This window comes from Balaenoptera musculus, chromosome 9, assembly GCF_009873245.2.
Source record: "Balaenoptera musculus isolate JJ_BM4_2016_0621 chromosome 9, mBalMus1.pri.v3, whole genome shotgun sequence".
Taxonomy (NCBI): domain Eukaryota; kingdom Metazoa; phylum Chordata; class Mammalia; order Artiodactyla; family Balaenopteridae; genus Balaenoptera; species Balaenoptera musculus.
The window spans coordinates 12,496,908-12,523,962 of record NC_045793.1 but is presented as its reverse complement, the minus strand read 5'-3'; the positions used below and the strand labels follow the sequence as shown (position 1 = coordinate 12,523,962).

Sequence of the window (27,055 nt, the reverse complement as noted above, 5' to 3'; positions counted from 1 at the left end):
TGGCCCCCGGGGGCACCAGTCCTGCCTGAACTGCCCTAGGAACAGGCCCAGGCCTTATTCGATCTCTGTCTCCTTGGGACCTAGCACAGCCCTGCACCCAGGAGACTCAGTAAAAGATGGATGGACTCTATGAGTCCCCCCTGGGCCTCCCCAGTGTCACCTGGGTTTCCCCGCTCAGCTGGTCAGCTCCAGGTGTTACACAGACCAGAGCTCTCCTCCCCCGTTCGCACGTCATCACCTCTCCTTCCCGTTAACAGTAATTCCGCACTCTCTCTTCAACCGACAAGTGTCCTAAAACCCACAGGATCTCGGTGCTTCCCCGGCACCCTGCTCTCCGCCAGTCCGCACCCACCTGCCCCGCTCCTCCCCTGCCATACACCCTGGCTTCTCCTGCCTGGCCCCTCTGGGTCCCCCGCTGCCCTCCTCCACCAGGTGAGAGCCCTGGCATCATTCTGCCCCCCCTTCCTGTGGCCCAATGCCACACCCCCGTCGGCACTGACAGAGCAGCCGGGCTTTGGTGACAGGTGCGCTGGGCCCGTCCCGGTGCCTGGCACTGAAATCTGGACTGCTCTGGCGGGGAGACAGACCCAGTGGGCAGCGGGTCTGAGGCTCAGGGAGAGGAGGAGCAGCCTACCTCTTCTGCTGCAGCATGTACGCCTCGTCCAGATGCTGAGTCCAGTCTTGCTGTCCCCCCAGCCAGGAGGTCAGAAGTTTCTGGAGTTGGATCCAGAGTCCCCTGGCCTTGGGTGGAGGAGGCCCCATGTCTTCTCCTTTCGGGCACTGGCAAGTTACGGGGATGTGGTTCAGGGGAGCTGGTCTAGGACTCAGCAGCAGCTGAAGCGGAGGCGAGCAGGTGGGGGCTGGGATGGAGACCGAGTGTACCTCCTGGGTGCCCTGTGTGCGCCGTGGGCTGTGGGGTGTGGGGACGTGTGCACGTGCACTGAGGAGACTGGGGGCCCTGCCGGGAGAGAGAGGCTTTACCTGGAGGGGGAGGAGCTCTTTCTAGGGAGAGCCCCTGGGGCACAGAGCCTGCCCCAGAGCTGGGAGGGGAGGGGGAAGGAGTTTGTTCCTATCAGTGGGCTAGGGCGGCTGAGACCGGGAAGGGAGAGGGGCGTGGCCCAGGAATCTGGACTGGGAGCCTGGAGAGAGCCTAAAGGTGGGTCCCACAAGCCAGGTGAGCGATTACCTTGGGTGCAAGAGAGTACAGAAGCGAAGCCCTCCAGCTCCGCAATCAGGCAGGTCCAGGTTTGAATCCTGGCTCTGAGCCCTTGCAAATCAGTTAGGTGAGCTTTCTGTGCCTCAGTCTTCTAATCTTCTAATCTGTAAAATCGGGGTAATACTTACATGCTCTCACGGAAGTGTCTGTAAAGCACAATCATAACAGCTCAAGGACAGTTGATTCTTCTTCCACAGATGAGCTCAAAAGCCCCCAGACCTGCTTGTCTGAGCTGCGGTCACCTCTGCCCTCCACCCTGCAGCCCTGCAGCCCTGCAGCCCTGCCTCAAAGGAGGTTTCCTGGCTGAGCCTCCTCCTGACACAGCCCAGTGACTCCTCTTCCCTTCCAGCTCCTCCCTTCCAGTCAGAGGAGACCCCAGAGAGCCCTGCACTCCCACAGAGACTGAAGAGCAGGAACCTGGAGGAAATCATGGGACTCTCTCCAGGAGTAAGTCAACAGGAGGGGTATGCATATAAAGATAAGACAGTGTTCAATTATTTTATGATATGACAGTTTCCACTTTTCTTCCTGTTGTTTTCCAAGAGGTATATCCACGTTATTGAATTGCAGTCATTCAACAGATTTACGAGGTACCTGGGAACGGGCTGAAGGTTCTCTGTTTCCTAAATGAGAAGACAGAGCAGGGAGACGTGCATGTGATTACCCACGGCTGGTGGCAAAGCTGGCTTGCAAGGTGGAACCTTAGGTCCAAATCACCCGTCAGACCCCGTGGCTTCTTGGGAACCTTCTGCCTATAAAGATGAGAGGCTTGGGTGGAGACAGGCTGGGGACCCTCCCTCTTGGAGGTCTTCAGGAGCAGGGACCTCTCCTTTCTTTTGCTGTAAGAAAGAGAGCGCGTCTCTAGAGACTGAAGGATGGACAAAATTACCTTTACAGAGGGATGAAAATTGAAAGGAAAATAAGAAAAGAAGAGGAGGTGCCTGAGACGGGGAAGCACGCTCTCCCTCAGGAAGGGGGGAGATGCCGGCTGGGAAGGGGGAGGGGTCACCTTGTGGGACATTTTTCTGCTTTGCTGGGGGTTGGAGCAGTGTGGGGTTGTAATGACCTCTGAAGCCTTGGGACTTCCAGTCTAAGGAGATGGAGGGAGCGATAAAGGTGAGCTGGGGGTGTAGATGTGCTGATAAGCAGGGCCGGCAGAGGAAAGGAGCACCTGCCCGGGAAACACTCAACCCATAATGCTAGTCCGGGAGGGAGTGGAGGCGGGAGGGCCCGGTCAGAGCCGCACAGAGCAGGTGTGCAGGGCTGGCCACCAAGGGCATGGTCCTTGGGTCCCGGAGGAGGAAAGGGGGGCCCCCTCCAGGCGTGGGCCTCCACCTCTGGGTCTTCCCCTCCCGCTTGCGCTCCTTTGCCTGCACTGTCCTCTCCAATGAGAGGGGCGGGAACAAGCTGCCTGAAGGGGACCAGGCTGTCCCTCCTGTCCTACCTGGTAGGCTGGAGATTCAGAAATGGCCTCCTAATCTTTAAGGAGTTCTCTCCTCTTCCATCCTCTGGCTTCCCTCCCCGTCCCCCCATACCCTTGGTCACGTCCTGCATCGCCACCCTCTTCTCCCTTCTCTCCTCTCATCCGTCCTCATTCTCTGGCAGCTTTCTGCAGGCAAGGAGTCCTACAAGCTCTCTCCCTCAGGTAGCAGCTTCCCTGCAAGATGGTGCCTCAGGGTCTAGCGCGAGTATGTAAGAGCCGGTCCAGGGCCCCGACCTCCCTGTCTTATCCCAGAGACCCTTGGCGCCAAGGGAGCCAGATCTCTTATTCTGATGTGATGAGGAGGAGGGAAACATATAAACCCAGATTTCAATGTTTTTGTCATACCCTCCCACCCCACCTCCCCACAGCCATGTAGGGAAAGAATTTGAATACTATCCTTTAAAACATGAAGAGGAATTGTCATTGGATGGTGGAATTATTTGCCTTTTTTGTTTTTCATAATTTTTTAATATACTTTTGTAATAAGAAAAAACTGTGAAGGGGTTCCTGGTTTCCTACAAGGATTTATCTCCTCAGCACAGGGCATCAGGCGGGTGGGTGGTGAGGGAATGGGGGCAGTGGTAGCGGTGCCACCGGGTTCTTTCCTCTCCAGCCGCCCCTGTAAGACACCCTGACGCCCAACTACCCTCCCCAGGCAAACTCACAGAGCCGGAGATGGCTTCTCATTTAGCCTTGAACCAACAGGCTCCTCCCCCAAATAGCCAGGAGGAGGTTAGTGATTTTTTTCCATTCAAGCATCATTTCCTGAACCTGCAGGTCAATGAGTGCAAGGGACAGGTGAACAGGGCCGCCTGCTTACTTGAATCTTGCCTCTCCCATCATCAAGTGACCTCCTGTACCGCTCCCCAGTCACCCCGTCACCTGGCTTGGATCAACAGGAAGTACACAGGAGGCCGTGTCGGCTGTCCGGGAGAGTCTCCCGATAAGCCTGTCTGCCGGCGTGGGCGGCATCTGTGGGAGGGAAGCTCCACGGGCCCTTCCATTTCTGCGATCCCCTCTTTCAGGAAGGGTACGTGTTTCTGCGCACATCCTCATCCCTGCATTGCCTTCAGGTGTGGGGTGCGTGGACGCCAGGAGTGGTGTGAGCTGGTGGTGATAGTTCCAACGTGTCTAAGACCCCCCTCCCACCTGTCCTGGCACCCCCTCCTGTCGCTCATGGCCAGTATCTGCCTCTGGTTATTCAGGGTGGGGCTTCATACTGTCTCCCCATCTCTCTGCTCCAGGAAGCAGATGCTAATTAGCCACAGCCCATTACCACCAACAGGTCTGTGCTCACCAGGGTCATGGGCAGGGCAGGCATTGGGACGTGAAGGTAGGTCTCTTGAGATCCGTTACTTGGGATCCTTGCCTCTGTCTGCCACACTGATTTTTCTCTGAAGACTGTAACTCCTCCCACCCTTTAGAGATTGAGTTTAGACACTGGGTTTCTTAACAACTTTTCCTCTGTGTCTGAGTACAGGAGGATGTGGAATGAGGGAAGATGGTGTTCAGTCTACCAGTACAAGAGGGCAATGGCTAGGATAGAGGGAAGCCGGGAGAGGACGAGGAGTGAGAGAAAGGTTTCCACTTGGGTCCAAGGCACTCTGCTCTCTGTCTCTCTCTCACACCCAGAGCAGGTACCTATCCCCTCCTCCACCTACGCCCTCCCCCTCCTTCATTTCTGACGGACCTGAGTCTCATGCACAGCCCAGGACTTGAAGATCCCCATTTCGACATCCAGTCTGGGTCTCAGTTTATGCAAGTCGCTTTCCTTTGAGAAAGGTTGCACAGAGGAGCGGGAAGGTGTGATATTTAGAATCTAAAGAATCGGCCAAGAGCCCTGCTCTGCGCCTTATTATCTGTGTGATCTTCAGTGGGCGAATCATTTCTTTTGTGAACCTCAGTTCCCTCATCTATAAAATGGGTATGGCAATACCGTGACTTCGAGTCCTGGTTACTATGTGGATCTAATGATATAATGGACGTGAAAGGACTCCACAAACTCTTAAGTCATTGCTGTGGCTCTGCACAGAATGGCCCACTGTGCTCATCCTAGAAGCCTCAGTTGCCCCCTGCTAAACACTCTCCACGCTCTTGCCTGCCAACGGAACTCTCCGAGAGGACGGGATGAGGGTCAGGCCCACGGCTGTGATGTCACAGAGCTCATGACATCAGAGGTCCTATGGAAGGGAAGGGGAGAAAACGGTGCTGGGAAGGGGTAAGGGCCGGGACAACAGACAGGGGAGGGAGGAGGGGGTCCTGCCGGGCACTGGGGACTAGGGAAGGCCCATGACTCCCCTGGGCTCCCAGCTCTGCAGGGCAGCATTCCTGGCATCCATCCTGCTGCTGCTGCGGGTCAAGGGGGTGAAGCCTCAGAAAGGGAGCCCAGGCCTGGACGAGAGCAGTCAGAAAGAGAAAACACCCTCTACAGGTAGGTGAAGAAGGGGGACGATGCCTGAAGCCGGGGACCAGATCTCTTTGGAGTCAGGTCACTGGTCAGGCCAGAGGGAAAGCTGAGATAGGTTTGGGTTACGGGCGATCACCCCAGGCCCTACTACTGCAGTGTGAGTGTCGTGTAAAGGGTCTAGAGCCGCGGTTCCTCGCCAGGGCCACACTCAGGGTGTGCCGGGGCCAGCTGATGTGCATGGGGCCCTGTGAATACGGGAAGAGAGTCTTTGAAGTTCACCCTTCTCTACGTTGGTCCCTCACTCCCCAAATGAGGTAACACCTTGGAGGAGGCAGTTTGAATTGGCAGAGGGGAGTGCGTGCCCTTGAGTTGGGGCCATGGCTGCACACAGACCAGAAGAGACCCCCCAGATGGATCATCGCCTCTGTGGTCAAGAACAAGGGCGTGGGCCGTTGGGCTCCCAGGTTCCCCAACGCCTTCCTCTTTCCAAGGCGGCCGGGGCGGGGGGCGGGGGCAGTCAGAAACAGTCCTTTCACGCTGCTGTCCCCCGTCCCCTGCTTCAGACCAAGATCGAGAACAGTTTGAAGAGCACTTTGTGGCCTCCTCGGTGGGCGAGCTGTGGCAGGCGGTGGACATGACCCAGCAAGAGGACGACCAGACGTCAGAGGCGGTGGCAATCTGTGACCACCTGTTTGACCTTGCCTTCTGCTTTAACCTGGCCAGCATCGTGGTTTTTTTATGAGGGACATGGAGGCAGAGGTGGTGGCCTTGTTCCTGGATGAGGACCTGGACATCTACCTCCGCTTCATGATAGCTTACTGACCATCTCCCCGTGGGGCTCCGGAGCGCTTCTCCCGAGGGTAACGTAAATGTGGCTCACTGGCTCTTGCCCACGACCCTCCCTCTCAGGACGCAGCATCAGAGAGACCCCATGCTGGCCTTTCAGCGGTCCATGGACCCTGCCCACCTTCCTCCCCACGCTCTGAGGGCCATCTCCAAGAGCCGAGACACCAGACCCCTGCCCTTCTCTCTTCCCCAGCCTCTCCTGGCTTTGTTCAGGACAACAGATTAGGGGTAGGGAGGCAGCAACAATAAAAGTAATAACAATCAAATCCTGGAACAATTGGGGGCAGCTTAATTTTGTCTCTAACCAGTTTCCACCGACCTTTAGCTCATTCACTGGTTCTTTCCTTGTCCCACGTCCTTGGAACTCTGCTTGGCAGTTTCTCCGCTGATTTTTTTCTGACTTCTAGGCATCGGACATAGCAGGAAAGTGTTCTTAAGAGACAGGCAGAAGCCAAGGGCCAGCTTTTATTTTTGGAACAGAAGGGGAGAGGAGGTATTGCCCTGATTCCAGGGATGGGGCAGGGAGATGGTGATACACCTGTACTGAGGTCTCTTTGGGAGCCAGCTGGGTTACCAGAGTTGGCAGCGGCTGGAGGGGTTCATGAGGGTGCCATGGGGACAGTGGAAGTGTCTGGCGAAGGCTGGGCTGTTGCTTAGGGGCCCGTGGATTCGAAGGGTAGGAGGGCTGTGAGTGTCCTGAGGATCCTGGGTGCTGGGGCCCCTACACATCACCTGGGGAGAAAGAGAGGTCCATACAGGGTAAGGAGAACAGCAGGGTATCAGGGTCAGCAGGACATGGCAGACCTGGTGACCAGGTGGTAACTAGGGACAGCAAAGATAAAAGCAGGGATAGCAATGCTCCGAGGGCCACACGGAGAAAGGAAGATATTTGCCATTTGCAGGTCATTTAATCTGGCAGTGGGTATCTGGGGAGGGCTGGTCTGTGCAATCATACCATTTGTAAGTGCCCTAGAGGTGGGTCTGTTGTAAGAACACTGTGCGGGTCTTTAAGTATCCTGAGGAACTGGGGACACTATCTGCTGAGGGAGAAGATGGCACTTAGCGGGGGTTATGTCAGGTGGGGACCCCACTGCGTGGCGAGGTCTCCAAGGAGGAATGTGGTCTACAGATTGTCTGTTAAGGCTCTTTTTGAAGGGATCTGTGTTTCTAGAAGAAATGAGAGAAGGTAAAAGTTGGGCTCATCTCAAGGAGGGATTTGGGAATAGAGTTGTTTTCCTTTTTTTGAAGGCAGTGCTGAAATTGGTAGAAGAATTTATAGTAGGATGAAGGGATGGTCCCAAGGGGACATGTGTGAAAGGATGACAGTGGGGATTTGTGCAGCAGAGGGTTGGTGGCATTGGGGGAAGATGTTTAACAATATCTGAGTGTTAACAATAGGGTATTTACCTGACATGGACTAAGCCCTGGTGGGAGATGTCGGCTGCCTACCTGGGCATAGCTTCGGAAGAAGAGCTGCCAGGGGCTGAAGTTCAGGTTGGGCAGGGTGGTCTCCCCACGGTACCATAATAGCCTCTTGTTGTATGCCTGGATATGGGAGCGGGATGGAGAGTCGCCCTTAGGCTCTAGACCCGTGGCCATCTGGAAATCTGATGCCCTACGCACAATATCCAAAACCAGTTCGTGGTCCTTCTTCCCAAGTTCTGCACTGACACACTGCTCTGAGCCAGGAGAAAATGTACTTGCCGTGAGATCTATGGATCTAGAAAAGAGGGCTCTATGGAGTTGGAGGGGGTCCTCAAGTTGCCGCCTGTTCGGTGGGGATGTGAAGGGCAGAAAGTTTTGCTATGTTTGTCTGAGGGATGGTGGAAGGAAAAACTGGGGACAGGCTGTCTAGTCTGCTGGTAAAACTAGATCGCAGCCCTTGGGATGTGAGTTACCTGCAGTGCAATGGCCAGTCCCCCCGTGTCTGCAGCATCCTCCAGGAACGTGCGGGAGCCATTGAAGAAGGTTCCGTTGGGTAATGGAAAGGCAGCATAGTGGCGCTCCAGGCACACTAGCGCCCCCTGTAGGGCATGGGTGTCACAGGCTGGGCAGCCCCCAGGGAATACTGTTGAAAATGGGGCAAGGGAATGAAATGGTGAGGCGTGATGCAGGGGTGAAGACATGGGGGTACCACAGAGTGGGCTGCCTCCCAGGAGCACTGCAAAGGCTTCAGAACTGCCCCCCCCTGGAGCCCTCGCACAGCCTCCCTCCTCCCCCTCTAGGCTGCCTTTGGGGCCTTCACCTGGGTTCCCGATGGCCCCATCTCCCAACGGCCCACTGTTACTCACAGAGCTGGTAGAAGATGTGCAACAGCTCATGGGCCATAATGCTGCCGGCGGCGCCAAAGTTCACAGCTCTAGGGAGCAAGGGCTTGTCTTACCCTCAGAATCCTTCCAAGTTTTTGGCCCCAATTCTCCAACCATAAGTCGCATCCATCATTCATCATAACATTGGTCCCCTGCTCTTGGGAAACTTAGAATGGCCCATACCTGGGGTAGCCAGGGTGGAAAAACGGGGGTTGGAGGAGTCCGGCTGGGAAGACCACCACATGGTCAGGTATTGAATAGTAAGCATTTACGCCCCAGGGGAGCACCTGCCACCTGTGGAAAGAGCACATATGAATACCAGCTCTATCACTTACATGCCGTCCTTCTCAAATACTGTCACTGTTCCTGCTCCCCTGAGCCTCTGGCTTTCTTTCCTGCTAATTTTGGACGGCTATCTTTGGGATGCGGTCTCTGTGTCTCCCTCGCTCTCATACCTGTGGTTGGGGAAAGGCTGCAGGAAACTCCGGATGATTCTAGCTCGGCGGGATCGGACACAGCTCAGGAAGGACTGCAGGAAGCTGGGTCCAAGTTGTATCTGGGAGGAGGCAGGGGGCAACTCGAATACACGGAGACAAATGTAGATGCCCACTGATATACCCCGATGCGGACACCTGAACCCAGACAGATAAGCCCTGATGCGTGGACATCCCCGGGATGGTGGAAAACCAGCGCCAGGACACCAGCGCCTACGTGGTACAAACGGGCTTCGCGCGTACCAGCACACAAACACTCAGGCAAGTCACACGAATGCATGGGTGCGAGGGCACACACACGCTCAACGTGACCTGCAAAGATTCTACTCCTCTGTTGGCAAGATCCATAGCGTGGCTATTCGCCCATCAGGCCCCAGCAGCACCAGGGCAGGGAAGGGGTTTTTAGGATCCGCTAGGGAAAATGACGGTCTGCCACTCTGGTGGATCAGGGTGGGTGAAGAATTTGAGGATTGAAGAGTAACTGGCGAGGGCAGGAACCCACATCGTTGTATTCGTGTCTGGCTGGGTCTGGCTTCAAGGCCCATTCCGGGGCCCCCATCTTCACCTGCAGCTGGGCGACCTGGGAAGAGACACAAAGGCGGAAGGAACATAGCTGCCCCAAGTCTTATCAGAAGGAATCTCTCCTGCTCACTGCCCCGTCCCTTCCTTTGGTAGTGTCACCAGGATGTGTGTGCGGCAGATTGGTGTTTATACTTGCCTTGTGCCCTTGTGCCTTGAGCACGCTCTTCCAGGCCCTGTGATCCCTTGATCCAACACTCAGTTCACACCTACTACGCGTTCCCACACTGTCTGCTTCTCCTGGCCTTACCTTGTCCTGGGCCTTTGCCCGGGTCTCTTCATCCATCCAAGGAAGCGTTTGGAAGCGAGCGATGAGGGCGTCCTTGATTGCAGTGAATAATTCCATGGCCTGTGGGCAGGACGGGGCAGGGAGAAAGAAACAGGATGAAGATCAGCCTCAGTCCTGGGCCCTGCCCACTGGGCCTCTAGGAAGGGGCCTTGGCCCTGAGGAGCTGCCAGAAGGAGGAAGATCTCAGAAAGAGAAAGTGGAAAGTGATATCTACTAGATGACCAAAAACTCAGGGTACAGAGATATGTGGGGATGCGAAGGAGGTACCAAGCACAGAAGGGGAAGGTGGCGACTGGTCACTCCTGACAGCTGACGGGGTACACAGCTCCTTTCCGTGACACTGTCCTTTCTCTCGGCCAGGCAATCCTCTCAGAAAGTGGCGGGAGGAGGTGGACCACCATCTGCTTCTCTGCTCTCGTGGGCCCTCGTCCTCACACCCTGTTTCTTACAGCCTGCATTTCCTCTCTCCATCTTCCGGGGTTCCTCAGCTTCCCAACAAGCTGAAGCCTGCCCAGCTTCACACCCTGACTGTGTACTTACTGCTTTCTCAGCCATCTACCATCGTGTGTATTTCCTTTCTTGATGGAGGAAAATGGATGACAACATTGGGAGCCTGAGTTCAAATCCTAACTCTGCTATTTGGTAGCTGTGCGATCTTGGGCAAGTTACTTAACCTCTCTGTGCTTCAGTTCTCTCTGCTTTAAAATTATAATAATAGTAGGAATTAAAGTAGTTGGTGCAAAGTGCTTATAAGAGTATCAGGCACATGGTAGGCACTGAAAAGTATTCAGTAGTTATTTATTGGCACTTCTTAAGATGATAGCATTCCATTCTGATGTCATTTCACGTGTTGTTAAAAAAACACATAGGTAAACAAGGGGTAGGCTTAGAGGTCATGCAGTTCAATTTTCTCGTTTTATGGTTGAAGAAACACATGAGCAGGAAAGCTGGGTGACTTGTCCAGGTTAGTGTGTGTCGTGCGGACTTTGCGTCTCAGAGCTAAACCGTGCAGACCCTAGGGATGCAGCGTGTCCCTCTCTGGGTTCTCTCTCTAACTGCCTGATTCTCTGACCACAGAGACCATCGAGAAGAGCAAAGTCACTAGAACTAGGAGAGGATGGGTTGGCGGGGAAGGGGTGGAAGGACGTGGGCTGGGGAAGAGCCCTCACGTACAGCACTTCGGGTGCTGGGGCCGAAGGCCTCACGGACAAACAAGGCTGCCAGCGTAGGCTTGAAGAAGGCTTCTGTCTTCTCCACACACGTCATCCAGCGAGGGTGGGCGGGCTACAGAGACAAAGCTGGAATGAATGGCTCCCGCCAAGGCCTCTTCCTCATCCACTTTCCCAGGCCAGTCTTACCTAGACCTTCACCCCCAGAGCACGCTCTCTTTGCTGGACTTTCTGGGTCTGTCTCCCTTTATAACCCCTTTTGGTGACACACATGGGGTCATGCTGCTTAGCAAAAAGGGGCTCACATCTCCTCCAGGATTAGTCTCATGAGCCTGGGTTGGGCAAACTATCCTTGTTTGTTGCCTATTGAACTTGAAAGCAAGGCCACTGGGAGCCATCATTCTGGATGACTGAAAGGCTCCTGGGAAGGACAGGACTAGAGCCAACCCTCTCACTTCAGCAGCTCTGCCTGCCACCCTGTCCCCGCCCACCATGCACAGGGCTTGCGGAGCCCAGCGGAGACTCCCACCCTCCCGAGCTTCTTTCCTTAAAAGAGAAATTGAAGAAGGAAAAGTCTCCCTGCCTCCTGCCTTCCTCCCCCACTCTCCAAATGGTTATTGAGGATCATATGGGAAGACCTTGTCTTATAAAGAAGAAAGTTATGAGAGTGAAATTGGGTTTTAGATGCCATATTATTTGGTGGGAGAAGAGGAAATAAGAAAAGACTAAATATACGAATTCAGGGCGCTAAGACACTTTCTGCCAAATCAGGGAAAAGGATATAGGATGAGAGGATGGACATCTTCAACTTCAAAGGCAGAGAAACGGTTAGACAAAAACTCAAAAGAGGGGACTTCCCTGGTGGCGCAGTGGTTAAGAATCCACCTGCCAATGCAGGGGACACAGGTTCGAGCCCTGGTCCGGGAAGATCCCACATGCCACGGAGCAACTAAGCCTGTGAGCCACAACTACTGAGTCTGTGCTCTAGAGCCCGCGAGCCGCAACTACCAAGCTCATGTGCTACAACTACTGAGCCCGCGCACCTAGAGCCCGTGCTCCACAACAAGAGAAGCCACCACAATGAGAAGCCCACGCACTGCAATGAAGAGTAGCCCCCGCTCGCCACAACTAGAGAAACCCACGCACCACAACTAGAGAAACCCGCGTGCAGCAACGAAGACCCCACGTGGCCAAAAATAAATAAATACATTTATTAAAAAATAAAAAAATAAAAACTCAACGAGGGCCTTGGCAACTGGGGTGGTTTTTAACACATGTTTGACCAGATACATATTACTGTCACAGGCGTTAGTTTCTGCAAAAATCCCCCGGTCAAATAATGTGTTAACAGCAGGATGGAAAGAATAAGAAACATAAGAGAGAGATGTTGGGGTGGATGGCTTTGAAGAGACGACCAAGCGCAGGCCCAGAGATGACGCAGGGCAGATGAGAAACAAACTCAGGAAGCTGGCCTAAGGGAAAGCTGAGCTGGGACTTAGGAAAAACCAGCTAACATGCTAATTTGGGCTGAGTGGGATGAAGTCACAAGACTTCATTCCTGTAACTTATTTATTCCCCCAGACCTCCTGGCAGGTAAGGTAGTTAGGCTTCCACCACGCATTCCGGTCCTAAGGTTGGAGAGAATTTATGGGGCTTCCGACGAAAGAGGAAATAGAAAGGAAGGCCACTGCTGCTGTCATTGAAGATACTCCCGGGCCTGCCTATTAGAATGTTCATCATTTTGGAGGTTGCTCCAGAGCCGGCTGCCCACATCTGTGCGTTCTTGTCTGTCCCCTCACCGTGAGACCTATTAAGGACCTTCTCCTGGTGAGGAGAAGGGACTCAGACACTTTCCATAGTGTATTTCTTGGAGCTCTGAAACTCAAAAATGTGAAAAACAAATACAAATAGAAAGGCAACCTCGGTCTGATAGCAATGCCTGGGTCAAGTGCAGGTGCTGCTGGCCACCTTCAATGTCCATCCCCTGCAGGCCCCCGATGACAAGCTCGGCTCTGAGACTGCCTTTCATCAGACTGCTGCTGGGGGTGGAGGGCTGCACCCAGGACAGTAGCAAACACATCAGCCTTGAGCTTGGTAATGTGGACCTGCCTGCCCTTTCTACACCTCCTGGTTCTTGAGTTGTTTCCTGATCCCTTTTGCCAGTGCCTGCCCTTCTCTCCAACAACCTTTGCCTGTTCCATGCTGTTGCCCATAGCCCAGGCCACGGCAGGCCCTGACCTGGTTCCTGGAGAGTATGGACACCACCTCAGACCACCCACTGCTCCCCCTGTGCCACTCTGGGATTCTTTTGGTCACAGCTGTGCTGAGTCATATGTTCTATGTGCAGGAAAATAACTTCCAGAATCTATAAATGAACATAAGTCTCAGGGGTGGAGGTTGGCAGGTTGTATATTCATCTGCTGGGGGTTATGGGTATCTGAGCTGTCTCTCAAGACATGGAGTGATAGAGTATACCACATTGATTGAAAATCGAGAAAAAGAAAAAAAATCATTGCTAAAATATAAAGGATGGAAGAAATACTTCAAACCCAGGATAATGAGGCTCAAAAGATTAATTTTAAGGAACAGAAAAAAGTTGCGGGAGTGGGAATGTGGGAGGGATGGATGGGAGTTTGGGATTAGCAGATGCAAACTATTATATACAGGATGGATAAACAACAAGGTCCTACTGTAGAGCGCAGGGAACTATATTCAAAACCCTGTGATAAACCGTAATGGAAAAGGATATGAAAAAGAATGGATATATATGTATAACTGAATCGCTTTGCTGTAGAGCAGAAGTTAACACAACACTCTAAATGAACTATACTTGAAAAAAAAATCTTTTAAAAAAGAAAGAAAAAAAGGTGCAGATACAAGCTTAGAACCATGAGTAATGACAGACATGATAAAAATCAGGAAAAATTCCAAGAGTCTGGAGAGAAGCAAATTTTTGCACAATTTTCAGTAAGGGGAAGGTAGATTTTAGAGATTACAGGTGAGTCAGGAATCCTTAATGTTAATTTCTAAACAAAATTCTAGAATGAATCATTAAACCGACTATTTTTGAACACGTGGAAAATAATGTGTAACTACTGAGGGCCAGCATAGCATCACTGAGGACGAATAATATCAAAATCCTTTTTAAATGTCATCACTTTTAAAGGATCATTAAATTAGGATAAACAGTAGATCAGGAGTCACAAACTCAAACAGGGGCCATGAGGTAACCTAAGTGAGAGAAGCAGTCCAACATGAGAACCCCAGGACAAGAAGGGGTACGGCAAACCGGAGAGAGGGACGCAGCCCTACTGGCTGCATCACTCAGCTCCAGTCATGTGTTGCCCCGGGAGACGGCTAGCTCAGTGCTGCCAGAGCTTCACATTGACAACAACAAAAAAGGCTGGAACTCTGACCCTTGCTGTGCCATCACCTAATATTTGAAAGCCGGCCGTTCATTAACAGTTTGTAAAAAGCTTTAAAGGCCAACAACACACATCTATGGGCCAGATTCAGCCTCGAGGACCACCGCAGTGCTCCCTCTGAGCAGAGAATTCAGTATTTACTAACTGTGGATTATTAACTTAAACCCTCATACTTCAGTTACGCCAGCTGTAAAAATGAGCCTAATGCCTGTTCTGCCTTCCTCACAAAGCTGCTTGGGAGAGCAGGGGAAATACTACGTGGAACGTGCTCTGTAAATTCTAAAGTTCTACCCCACTCTGTTGGCACTATCTTGATTTCAAGATAGCAGTTGGTGAAACCAAAAATTACATCTTTGTGAAATCAATGGAGAAATCCACGTTAAATGACTGTGAACTGAGCGGATTCCGGCTGGCTGATCCACGAGGGAACGCCAGTGATGAATGACTCCAAGTTAGTACGAGCTGCCCCGACCACCCCGCTGGGCGCTGTAGCACGTCCTCACCAAGTGTGCCTCTCTCTCTTTCCTGCTTTATTTTTTCATAACACTTAACACCATCCAATATGTTTTATTCAGCTTACTGTCGTTCTGCCTCCATTAGAATATAAGTGTTTGAGGGCAAGGATTTTTGTCTATTTTGTTCATGAAGATTCCCAAGAGCCTAGAGAAGTGTCTGGCATATAATAGGGGCTCAATTAACATTTGTTGCATACATGAACTAACGACTCTACGCTAGGTCTTCAATAACCTGACCCAACACTCTTCCCTCTGCAGAATTTTACCAGTAATCTAGATGAAGATGCACTAAATAAAACCACGAATGACCCGAGGCAGAAATAACAGATCATTGAAACAAAGGCTAAAATTACCTGAATAAATTGGGATGTTGGGCTGAACGTAAACAGTTCACATTTAATGGGAAAAAATGTGAAGTTCTGCTTTTAATTCCCCAAACTCAGCTTCTCAAGTTTAATAAGAGGAAGACCTGGCTTAACAGCCAGTTTCATTGACGATATATTCAAAAGTCATAAACAAAATACGGTCAGATAATGAGACCTAACAGTCCTTCTGAATAAGGGCATTATCCATTAGAATTCGTTCAGAAGAATACGGTGAGACATCTGTAATTAATAACCATTGGATAGAAATACAAATTTTGGTCAAATCAAGGCCAAAACCTTGGTGGTATCTTTGACTCCACTTTCACTCTCACACCACACATCCATCAGGAAACACTGCTGCTTACCTTCAAAATATGATCTTTTAAAACATACAACAGATAAATCCCTCTATAGGCCCCTGTTACATGCAGAGAAAAACGCAGGTCCTCACAGTGACCTACCAGGCCCAGTATAATCCCCTCCTCCCCTCTCTGATTTCCTCCCTACTCTTATCCTATTTGCTTTCTCTGTTCCAGTTGTGCTGGCTTCCAGGCTGATTCTCAAACCCCCAGGCCAGGCTCCAGCAGCAGTAGGACAGCCTTGCCTGCAAGCCCAGTCACCTCTACTCAGCCAGAGCCACCAGGAGGGTCCCTCACGCTGCACCAAGCCTTAGCTAGCCTGCCCCATGCCTTGTTGCAATGAAATGATATCCCTTTCTCTGCCGGAAAACCCGTTCTTCTCCCTAGACACTGCTTCCGTCCTACCTCCCGTTCAGATATCCCACTGATCATTTAAACCCACCCTCATCTCTCCCTCTTAGGAATTCCAAGAGTATCTAAACCAGAGTTTTCTCAGAACCCAGTGACGCCCATTCATTTACTTAGCGTATGACTGCTTTTGTGTTACAAGGACAGAGTTGAGTGGTTGCAACACAGATCACATAGACCACAAAGCCAAAAATATTTACTATCTTGACCTTTATAGAAAGAATTTGCCAAAGTATTTTTTGTTACCACCCACTATTTCTCAATCCTGCACAGTTTGTGGTTAAAAATATGGCCTCACGGGTCAGACAGACCTGTTTTGGAGTGGGTTCCTTCACTTAGGAGCTGTGTGGTCTTGGGAACATTACATGCCCTTTCTGAGGACCTTTCAGAGTGGTTCTGGGAGTAGTAAATAAAATAAGCAATGCCTGACACAGAGTAACTACTCAATGTATTTCAGCTTTTATTATTAATATGTGTCATACCTGGTGCTGTTCCAGACAGGTGAAAGGGCTTCACCAAGTCACAGAACTATTTGTTGGTAGGGTATGATTCAGCTTTTAAGCCCAAGGACAATTATATATCCTATTAGATATATAAGGATGTTTATAATATGTATATAAAGGGTATATATGTGTATAAAGGGTGGTGACTTTAGCAATTCATAAGCCTTCTAAGTTTTTTAAGTGTGAATTTCAATGTTGGCATTCTTAACACCTTTCAAGAAGTGCCACCAGGCCATGGTTCTGGGATTTCCAGGAAGTTGTTTGGTGCCAGGGATTTTGTTGCAACCCTAACTAAGAGGGGTTGGGGCTCTGTCTCTTCTGAGTCAAGGGAAAGGCTGAGCCAAAGGTTCTTGGGGACTAGCCTACTTGAGTGAAAATTCTAGGAAGTTTTTTGGTTTTTCTTTTTTTTTTAACAATGATTAAGCACACAGACTCTGGAGCCAGACTTCCAGAGTTCAAATCCTAGCTCCAACAACTTACTAGGTATATTACCCCGAGCAAGATCCTTAACCTTTGGGTCTCAATTTACCCATCAATAAAACAGGGACAGAACCGTCTGCCCACCTCATGGAATTGTTGTGAGGATCAAATCAGCTCATATATCTAAAGGGCTTAGAAAAATGTCTAGCACATTTGAAAGTCTCAACAGGCAATAACTACATTCCAGTCCCTGTGTTCACAATTCCCTTCTCTGAATTCCACAGATATTTTCAGGTTGCCAAAGCCATGAGTTTCTTCAAGGCAGAGAAATGGTCCACAAATTACTAAGAAAAGAAACCCAGTGATTTTCAAGACTACCCTGAGGCCTTGCCTGAGGTTGGAGGGCATCTTATGTTCTAGACGCCTCCTCTTGGGATTGGATGTGTCGATCTAGGATTTCAAAGTTCTCAGTAACTGAGTGTGGACACAGTAGACTTTGGTTAGTGGAGCGCGTTTGGTACAGCTCCCTCCTCTGATACGTTGGGATCTGCACCACGAAGCCCACGGTGTGGCTGACAGAACCCCCGGGATGTCAGAGATGAGCTCTTTGTGAAGCACATTTGGACATGGAACACTGGAATCACCTAGACAAAGGGAAGGCCCCTGCTCGCTACACCCGCCTCTTACTCCAGTGAACCCTAGGCTGTATGTCCGGCTCCTCAAATCACAGCGCTCAGGATAACCAGGCAAATAGTCTAGGGGTCATGACAAAGGAAAAGCAGATCTTGATCACTTTAGAGCTTTATATCTAGACTTTAACACTCAGCAAAAGGCCCTCGAGGTAGCCAGACGTGTGCCTAAGGCTCTGGTCCCTGGTGCCTCAGCTCTCAGTGTAAGCCTTGAGTGCCTCCATGAGAGCCCAGACACTGGGGCATCTATCTTCCTGCCCCTCCCTGAGGGAGCTATGACCAGGTTTATCCCCCCAAATGACAGATGCTCCTTTAGCCCCCGATCTGGGAGAATTCCTCTCCTCCTCTCCTCACCGTGGGTGGTCGTCCTGTCAGCTCCCCCAGTTTCTGGCTCAGCAATCTACGTGCCTCTTGGAATTTACTGTCCAGGGCTGGAGAAAGGGTCCCCACCAGACCCAAGATCATGTGGCTCTGCAGAAAGTCCCTGTGGAGAGAAAAGAGACCCACAATATACCCCCGGGCTCTGGGGAAACCACCAGAAAAGCTTCCCCTTGTATAGGTCACCTTGATACTCCCGGGGAAGCCCTTCTCTGTATTTATAGAGAATAACTACTTCACATGTGAACACGTCAAGAAGGGCTTTTCTTTATCTTTTTTTTTTTAACCCTAGTTTAAAAATACTTTATTGCTAAAAAATTCCAAAACAATTAAAGTATCATCAAAGTTCACTGATCACAGATCACTTTAACAATTAAAATAATACTGAAAAAGGGTGAAATGTTGCAAGAATCACCCAAATGTGACCCAGAGACATGAAGTGAGCAAATGCTATTGGAAAAATGGTGCCCACAGACTTGCTTGACACAGGGTTGCCACAAACCTTTCCTTTGTAAAAAACCACAGCCTCTACAAAGTAAAATACAGCGAAGCAAAATTAAATGTTATCAACTATAGTCACCATGTTGTACATTAGATCCTGAGACTTTGTTCATCTTACAACTGAAGGTTGGTACCCTTTCACCAACCTCTCCCTAATTCCCCACCCTTCAGCCCCTGGCAACCACTGTTCAAAACTTTTGTCAGTTTTAAGGAGAGCTTTTCTTGATGTGGATTGGGCTGGAGTGGAGAATGATAGAAGAAAGAACCAGATGAAGAGGCGGACCTCTCAAGTCACAGCGGGGGAAGGATCTGGGCTAGTTGAAGGCTGGACTTAGATTCAACCAAACAGATTCAGCTACTTCCACAACCAAGAAACCTCAGTTCATCTTAAGATGCATCTTCTAAGAGCAGCAAAGCTGGGATCCAGGACCTTTCTCTGCCCTGCTGGCAACTCTCTCACCGGGTTTGATCTGTATCCTTACATAGACCTGCTCCCACCTGCGTGAATGGTTGTTTGCTTCTCCTTGAAAGAATTTCTAGACGTTGCTGCCACTGAGTTACTATGAAGATGGGCTTTGAGCCCAAGGCCCTGGAAGGAAGTCACTGCCTCCAAGTGGTGGCCACACAGTATCAGGGACAGCAGTGAGCCCAACACGGAACCTCACTCTCCCTCCTCCCACCTTCCTCGACGTCCTGATCTTTCCCACAGGGCCCCAGAATCCTCTCACTACAGATGAGAAACAGCCTCTCCCCCAGGTTCTTCCCAGCCTTCACCTCCTCCATCTACTCATCCCATGTACCACCTCCTCCCACCCACACCCCTCAGCTGCTGACAAGACATAAACGCCCAGCTGTCCCCAGCAACTGGGCTTCGAGCATCTCCCACAGCCCAGAGGTTCTTCACAGGCTGGGTGCTACTCCCAGCAAACCCCATGTCTTGTCAGATACCTGGATCCCTCATTTCGTGTGTGTTTCCCTACCCCATGCCCCCCAAGCCCCTCTTCCTGTTTCCACCATGTCTTCCTGGGCCGTCCATCCCACCCCCTCTCTGCCCCCATATGGCCCCAGATCCCTCCCATCTTTCTGCAAGGCCCTTACTAGCCTGCATTCTCCAGTCTTCTTTGTCCCTGAGACCTCCAGTCCTCAGACCCTCTTTCCATCACCCTCCCACGTGGGGCAAACCTGTGCTTCGACAGCTGCTTTTCAACCAGTTGCGACATGTTTTTCAAATACTCCAGGTCATGGACTGCGACGGGATGAGAGGGGCTCAGGGACATTGGTGCGAATGTCGCTTGCAAGCAGGACAACCAATCGATGGCAGGGGCCATTTCCTTAAAGGAGGGATACGGAGGCTTGGGGGGACAGGAAAGGAGGAGAGGGGGCATGCCCTCCCTCAGGTCGGAAAGGGAGTGGGGAGGGGGGTGGTTGAGGGAAAGGATGGAGCCGGGAAAGTTAGGGATGGAATGGAATTAAGGAAATAAGGAGAAAGAAGACAAGAAGGTCAAGAAAGTTTGGGAGCGAGACCCTCATGCCCATCCGCCTCCGGTCCCTGGTTCAAGGTACCTGCAGTTGGTCAATCGTGACCATCTGGAAGAGCTTTCCCTGTGCCTGCTGCTGCTCCGGGGTCCTCAGAAACTGGTACAGCTGTGAGTTAATGGAGATGGAAAAGGAGGCGTGTTCTCCCACCTTGTTTGGGTCTCCTCCCAGCAAGGTTCCCAGGCGATTCAGGTAAGTCAGGTATTCCCGCAGGATCTGGGGGAGAGGCAACCTCAGTCACAGCCACCATCGGCCCCTGCCTTTCTCTAGCACAAGAGGTCAGGACCTTGGTCCCCAGTGCCATCTTACCTGGGCATAGTTCATTTCCTGCTTTTGCTTGAGGGGAACGTCAAACTCTGGCTGGTCTATCTGGACACAAGAGAGACTGAGAGAAGTGGGGAATGTGGAGGAAGGAGAGGACAGGTGTGGGGAGATGGGGATTCCTCAGGAAGATGGCCCCAGGAGATGGACTAAAGGGGGCACAGAGGAGGAGCCAGAGAGCAAAGAAAGGCAGGGATTGGGGGCGAGGGACATGGGGGAAGAGTACAGACATGCAAATGTGCAAAGAAGGTATTTCAACCAGTGTGGGGGTGCTCAGCAAGAGAGAAGCATGATAACCCATGTCCTGTAGGGAATCATTGTCTGTGCCAGGGCCAGGTCTAGGGTAAAGGGAGTGAGATACCCGTCTCAGGTGCAAAATTTGAGAGGCACTGAAAACTCAGTAATCAAGATCGATAATATCTTACTTGAAATTTTAAAAATCTAAATTCATGCTAAAAATCCCCACAAAATAAAATAGCAAAACTTTGCTCATCATGTATTTTTCCCAAAAATCCACAATGTATTTTTGATCATTTTTTTTTAAATTGTAGATGTTTCCCCAAAAGTCCGCAACAGAGTTTTGATCTATTGTTTTTTCAAAAAAAAAATCCACGATGAACAAAAATTTGATATTTTGTTCATCATGGATTTTTGCATTGATTTTGACATTTTAAAAAATATTTATTGAAATACTATTTATCTTGATTAGTGAGTTTTGGTACCCTCTTAAATTCTGCACCCCAGGCAAGTAGCCCACTACCCTCACGTGCTTCACCCTACTTCTGACATCGGTGTGTCCTTGTTTCTATCCCGAAGATCTTTGCTCTCACGTTTTTTGTTTTACTTCTCCGACTTCAATATCCTACTCCCACCTGGAGCTATATACTTTTCTGCTATCTTGAATAAAGCTTTCACTTGACTCCTTTGTCACATTTTCTGTCCAAACTTTAAAGAACTAAAAGTCATCTATGCCTTTGCTTCAGCTTCCTTACCTTCCTCCTAACTCCATAAAATCTGAGTCCATTTCCATGACTATTTTGATGCTATGTCTAGAAGGTTTCCAATGGTGTCTTCTCATTCCTTATTTTCTAAGCTCAGAAGTCTCTGCAATCAAAGATAACCCCTCCCTCCTGAACTGGTCTCTCCCCTGTCCTTGTGGCTCAGCTGAGTTGGTCTGACTCCCACCTCCTGACCGTTCTTACTCTTCTCCGGCACCACCTCATCAGGGTGCTCCCTCTGTAGTTCACTCTCTCTACCTGTATTTCCCCTCAGAGACCATTCAGTCTCAAGGTGATGGGAACCACCCTCCTCCCATTCACACCAAACCAACACCGTGGGGTCACTGTCTAGTTTCTCCATTTCTCTTATTGATATTCAGTCAGTCACCAGGTCCTGTCGAATCATCATGGACCATCCATCACCACTAGGACGAGGATGTAGATAGTTGCCTACATCCTCATGCCTGGCCTCACTTTCCATTTCTGCCACAATCATCTTAGTTCAGAATCAAGGTGGCTCATCTAGCTGCCTCAGCACCTCTAGGTTGACCTCAAAAACCGCTGACTGTACTTGGGCTCTATGTACAACCATCATATTTGAAAGGCCTCTGTAGCTCTTTTTTTTCTATTATGTCAAAAGTTATCACCTCAGTCCAGTGTCGTAGGCCGGGAATAATCAGTCTCAACTTCATGTCTTCAGCCTTACTTTTACCTTCCACTGCACCCCACCCCTACCCGCAAATCCTCTGTTCAACAGACCAGCCTCCTTGCTGACCCCACAGAGGGGTCACACCATTCCAGACTCTTCCCTTAGCCCAGGACTTCCCCGCAGCCCTTATAAGGCCCTTTAGCTTCACTGTCAGCTGTACGAATCAACCAGGCCTCAGGGCTCAGCCCACACTCTCCCTCCTTTGAGCTTCTCCTTAACCATTTCAGGTCTTAACAAATTTCCAAAGGCCACACCAGTTAAACTCTTCAGCACACCCTTTAGAACTGAATTTGAGAATGCCTCGTGTGCATTATCAGTTCTTGTATATTCATCCTCATATAATTTCGTGGCATTTTTCAGAGTAGGGGCCAAATATATAGGGTCACACTGCCTACCACAATACCGATGCCTCCAAGGTTTTAATTTTTTTTACCCGCTCAACAAACACCTGGTGTGGGCCTCTAGATGCCTGGCCCTGGGCTAGGTCCCGAGGACCTGAGCTGAATAAGCTGTGGGCCTGTTCTTAAGAGGCTCAGTCTTCAACACAGTGCTAAATGCTGAGATGACAGGAAATGGGAGAACAGAGGGGTTCACCTACATCTCAGCCGGGGTTTCAGTGAAGATTTCCTGGAAGGGATAGTAATCAAGGCCAAAATTTGAAAAATATGTATGAGTTTTTGCGTAGCGTTGCAGGCAAAGGGAGCCACGTATGCAAAGAACTGAAGAATATCCTTGGAGCTGTAAGTGAGTGAGCATGGCTTGGGGTATAAGGAGGAGATAAGGCTGGAGGAGTTTGTAAGGGTCAGACTTTCAAGGCTTTGCTAAGGATTAAGAACCAGATCCTGATGACCTAGTGAGCCATTTAAGGCATTTAAACAGAGACAACAGCATAATTAGCTCTTGGTTTAGAAAGGTCCCTCTGGGGAAAATGAAAACTAAATGATAGGAGGGCAATACTGGAGACAGGGGAACTAGCTGAGAGACCCTGGGGGCGATTCAGAGAAGCAACAAGGAAGACCAAGACTCCTTCTGTCTTCCCAGAACTGGCCCTGCTGCTCCTTTCCCTAATCTCACCTAAAGTCCCTGGTTCTCACATCAATAATTTCCCTAAAGATAAGTCTCTTCCCTGGATTGCACATTTTTCCTCTCAGAGGAAATCTGAGTCAGGCCCAGGTTTTACTGCATTTTTTGCCAGTGCCTCCCTCACCTGGATGACTGGCGTGTACGGAGGGGTGGGAAGAGGTCGCAAATAGGCTCTGAAGAATGGGAAGTGACCATATTGACTCATCAGAAGGCTCAGAGTTCGGTTAAAGTCTAAGGGAGTCCAATTACCGGAGATTGGCCAGCCTCCAAGCTGGGAAGAAGAGAGAGAGGGCTCAGCACAGGGACAGTCTCTGAGACCAACCCCGCCACCACCAGTGCTACTTCCTGACCTCTACTCTGAGCCCCTTAACCCCTTTAGGGCTCCACCTCTATCCCTCTTTCCCTACCCTCACCCAAGGTCCTAATACATCCACAGGCCATTGCCATTTCCGTCTCCCTCCCAAATCCCTAGGAAAGAGACCCATCCTCTAGGGGGAAAAAATGGCAGCCTTGAACATACGTTGGTCCTGAGTGTTATGCATCCAGAAAAGTTGATGCCCCAGGTCTCACCTCCTCAATAACTTGTCTGAGGGGACCAGCCCCTGCAGCCTCAATGGCACCTGTGTCCATGCAGGAGTTGTAGAATTGGAAGGCTTTCTCCTCCCCAGAGAAGTCCAGGCGCCAGGAACCTGGGGCTTCTAGAAAGGAAATGTGGGAGAATTAAAGGAGTGGGGCAGCAAGGAAACCAGCCGGGAAGGTGGGAGACAGAAAGGTTATAGGAAAGGGAAGACTTCCAGGGATAAGGAGGGAAGGGGAGAAAGAGAGGGATGAGGAAAACTGGGAAGATGGGATGAGCTGGATCAACTTGATGGAAGAAAAAGAGCTGGGAATGGGAGCACGGAGAAGACAGTGAGGAAGGTAAAGGAAAGGTGAGGGAATTCCCTGGCGGTCCAGTGGTTAGGATTCCACACTCTCACTGCCGAGGGCCCGGGTTCGATCCCTGGTTGGGGAACTAAGATCCCACATCCCACAAGCCGAGCAGCGCGGCCAAAAAAAAAAAAAAAAAACAAAAGGAGGAAAGGTGAGAAAGGAAATAAAGACGAAAAGACAGGGAAGGAAATAAAAGAGATGGAATAAGTAGAGTATGGAAAAAGGAGAAAGTAGAAATGAGAGGCAGGAGGGAGATGAATGAACAAATTAGAAATATTGGGGAAATCAGAGGACTTCTGAGGGATCGGAGAGAGGAAAGCTCATGAGGAAATGTTTAGCAAAGAGAAAAAATAGTGGCAGGCTCCCCTAGTCTGGACTCTCCCCTCTCTTTGATCCCAGGAAACAAACAAACAAACACAGGACAATAAGCCAAACACAAACCCATTTGAATCCTCCACCTTCTAATATCTAACACCTCTCCCTCAGTCCCCCTGACATCCTTTCATTCTATCATGGGCAGCAGAATTTGTCCGAAGCGTATTTTTTCTTTTCATCTCCATACCTTAAGTGAAAGCGTGCCCCTCTACCATGTAGGGAATACCCACCTCCACTTTTTTCCCATCAAAAGAAGGAGGGCAAAGGGATACATTTATTTCTTCCAGATTCCAATTGATACCGTCAACAGGTTCTCTGGGTTCCCATATGCAGGAAATGCATTCCTTTTGTTACATGCTTACTCCCAAATCCTCGCCACCATCCACCAACTTCCTGGGACCAACTTCCTACTTCCTATGTGGCCTTGGTTCCTCCCTCACAGTTTTCCTCTCAGTTCTTTTCAACACAGTCACCATCTACAGGAATCTTCTTACCTCCAGGTTTTTTAACTTGGTCCTCCTCTCCCTCCAGCATCTCTTTTGTGCCCATCTATATTCATTCATTTACACACAACCCAATAAAGACCCCTCCATCACTTCTCGCCCACTACGCCACTTCTTTCCTCCCACCATCATCTCCAATCGCTCATCTCCATCATCCCAATTCAGTTTCTTCCAGTTCAACTTGCACATCATGGTCCAAGGTTTCAGGGAGAACAGGATATAATGGTGAGAAGAGGGGCCTCTGGGAAGCGATGGGAGGGAGAGGATAACACTGACAAGGGCGCGTTAGGAGACAAGAAGGGTTTGAAGGCTGGACAATGAGAGTGATGGAGAGAAAGATTAAAGTGCAACAGGTGTTGAGGAGATGCCAGTGTGGGAAGACACCTGGCATAGGGTAGAAATTGAAAATTTAAGGGAGATAACACAGAAGATGGAACTTGGTGAAAGGGAGAACTTGGAGAGAATGGAGCAATCGTGGATAAATGGGAAAGGAGAGAGGATAGGGATTAGGTAAAGAAAAGATGAAGGGAGGGACAAGAAGAGATGGAAGAGAGGTGGTACCTGCGGTGAAATGTACGGTGATGGTGAAGCAAACCTAGCAGTTCCCTGAGAGCCAATGGAGGACGGTGCAAACCAGGTGTTCCACAGGCACACAGGCTTGGAACAGTTGTGATCATTCTAGGGTCAGCGGCACCCACGGCAAGAGAATCTTCCACCCTGATTTCCTTACCCAGTATTCTCTGAAGTCGGTGCTTGTTCTCCTTTGCAAGAGCCTGAAAAGAACTAGTGGTCCTGTTGGTGTTTCCACAGGCAAAGCTAAAGAAATCAGTGCAGGGGGCCACACTGGTGTTTCCAGAGGCCAGGTAAAGACTCAGGAGGTCCCGACACACAGGCGTCTCACAGTGGGCTGTGGGGAAAAGCTCAGAGCTGGGAAAGAGAAAGTGATGAGGGCTCCCCCAAGGGGCTAAGCAAAGGAATGTCTGGTGAGGGAAAGGGACAGAGATCCTGGTGAGGAGGAAACGGTCTGACTGGAGACCAGGAGCGTGATTCAAGGGGGAAGAGGTCGGGAACCCGGGGCCCCGGAGGGTCAGGATGAGTGGCAGTTAAGTCAGTGGACACAGAGCCTCAGGATGATGGATGGACGGATGGGGTCCAAGAATGAGGGAGGGCTGAGTGGGTTGTGGGAGATCTAGGATCTTGCTTACCAGGACCACAGCCCTGGAAAACGTAGCCCCAAAGCAGCAGAGAACCACCAAGGATTAGACTGAAAAGCAGGACTGTCATTAGCGCTCGCCTGGCCATCGCCCACTGTCCGCCCTGTACGGTGGGCAGCCCCTCTTCTGGAGATCTCTGCGCAGAGAACCAGGAGGTGAAAACCACGAGATGGAGAGGATTGGGAGAGGGGTGGGGAAAGGGAGGGGGAGAGGAGAAAGAAGGAACGGTTAGTGCTAGGGCCCCTTTGTATGGAGATAACACCCCTCATTATCCCGAACCCAGCCCTCTTTGGACCCCTGGGAGCTGGCAGGGTTGTCATAAATCTGCCCCGCAGAGGTCACAGAGGTCACTTACCTCCTGTCTCCTGCGAGGCCCCGCTCCACTGGCTGGCTCAGACCCCATGGCTCTCCCCCACTCGTCTCCACCCTCCTGAACTGAATGAGGAGGAGGGAGGACAGAGAAGCTGGTTCAGGAAGGGGGGACATTAAAGAGAGTTATATCAGGCCATTTTGACACCTCCTCCCCCATACACACACACACACACACACACACACACACACACTTGTGTATCTGCACGCCAGGGCAGTGTTCCCAGAAGTGCTTCAGAAGGAACCTCTCCCCTAAAGGTATCCCTAACCTCCCTCCCTCGCCCGTCACCTCCCTCTCCTTCACCGTTCCTATTCTCCAAGCCTCACATCCCTCCTCTCCAGGGGCAGGCAGGGCGCTCACACACACCATCCAGCCCCACCTCCCGCCCTAGGCATCTGACTCCAAAAGGGAACGGCTTTCTCCAGGGGACTTGCCGTCTGTCTGGCCTTTTCTCTGGCTCCCAGAATCCTTCCTGGTCCTGCTCTAGGTGCTGAGCCTGAGGACGGGGATTCAGGAAACGGCCTCCCTCCTACCCCACCCCAGTTCCTTTTTCCTGGAGAAAGGGCGCTTCTGCCACCTGGCGCCCCTGTGCCGCTCACAAGCCATTGGCCTCTGGGTGGAGCCTCTTTATCAGTCAGGAGACACCCCAGCCTCTCCTCCC

The 27,055-nt window shown here is 50.7% G+C and overlaps 3 protein-coding genes across 3 annotated transcripts in view; 1 reads left to right on the top strand and 2 right to left on the bottom strand.

Annotated features, from left to right (window-relative positions):
* TRPV5 (transient receptor potential cation channel subfamily V member 5) overlaps positions 1 to 1,827 on the bottom strand; it is a 28,065-nt gene extending 26,238 nt beyond the window's left edge. The window contains exons 1-3 of the mRNA XM_036863372.1: positions 1,811 to 1,827; positions 1,187 to 1,320; positions 635 to 780 (exon numbers count right to left, since the gene is read on the bottom strand). Coding sequence (XP_036719267.1) covers positions 635 to 762 — 128 coding nt within the window. The 5' untranslated portion in view covers positions 763 to 780; positions 1,187 to 1,320; positions 1,811 to 1,827. The remainder of the gene's footprint in view (positions 1 to 634; positions 781 to 1,186; positions 1,321 to 1,810) is intronic.
* Positions 1,828 to 4,985: 3,158 nt separating this feature from the next.
* On the top strand, positions 4,986 to 5,848 carry LLCFC1 (LLLL and CFNLAS motif containing 1). The gene is made up of 2 exons (XM_036864280.1): positions 4,986 to 5,130; positions 5,670 to 5,848. Exons 1-2 carry the CDS (start codon positions 4,989 to 4,991, stop codon positions 5,846 to 5,848), a joined length of 321 nt encoding a protein of 106 aa, XP_036720175.1. The 5' UTR covers positions 4,986 to 4,988.
* Positions 5,849 to 6,449: 601 nt separating this feature from the next.
* KEL (Kell metallo-endopeptidase (Kell blood group)) lies at positions 6,450 to 26,427 on the bottom strand. The gene is made up of 18 exons (XM_036864279.1): positions 26,380 to 26,427; positions 26,016 to 26,160; positions 25,541 to 25,717; positions 23,573 to 23,700; positions 23,127 to 23,273; positions 20,201 to 20,260; positions 19,919 to 20,107; positions 19,538 to 19,686; positions 17,831 to 17,960; positions 10,797 to 10,907; positions 9,585 to 9,683; positions 9,258 to 9,335; positions 8,717 to 8,817; positions 8,445 to 8,555; positions 8,244 to 8,311; positions 7,851 to 8,020; positions 7,402 to 7,497; positions 6,450 to 6,684 (listed from the first exon to the last, which is right to left on the bottom strand). The coding sequence occupies exons 1-18, from the start codon at positions 26,425 to 26,427 to the stop codon at positions 6,523 to 6,525; spliced, it is 2,169 nt and encodes a 722-aa protein (XP_036720174.1). The 3' UTR covers positions 6,450 to 6,522.
* Positions 26,428 to 27,055: the final 628 nt, after the last annotated feature.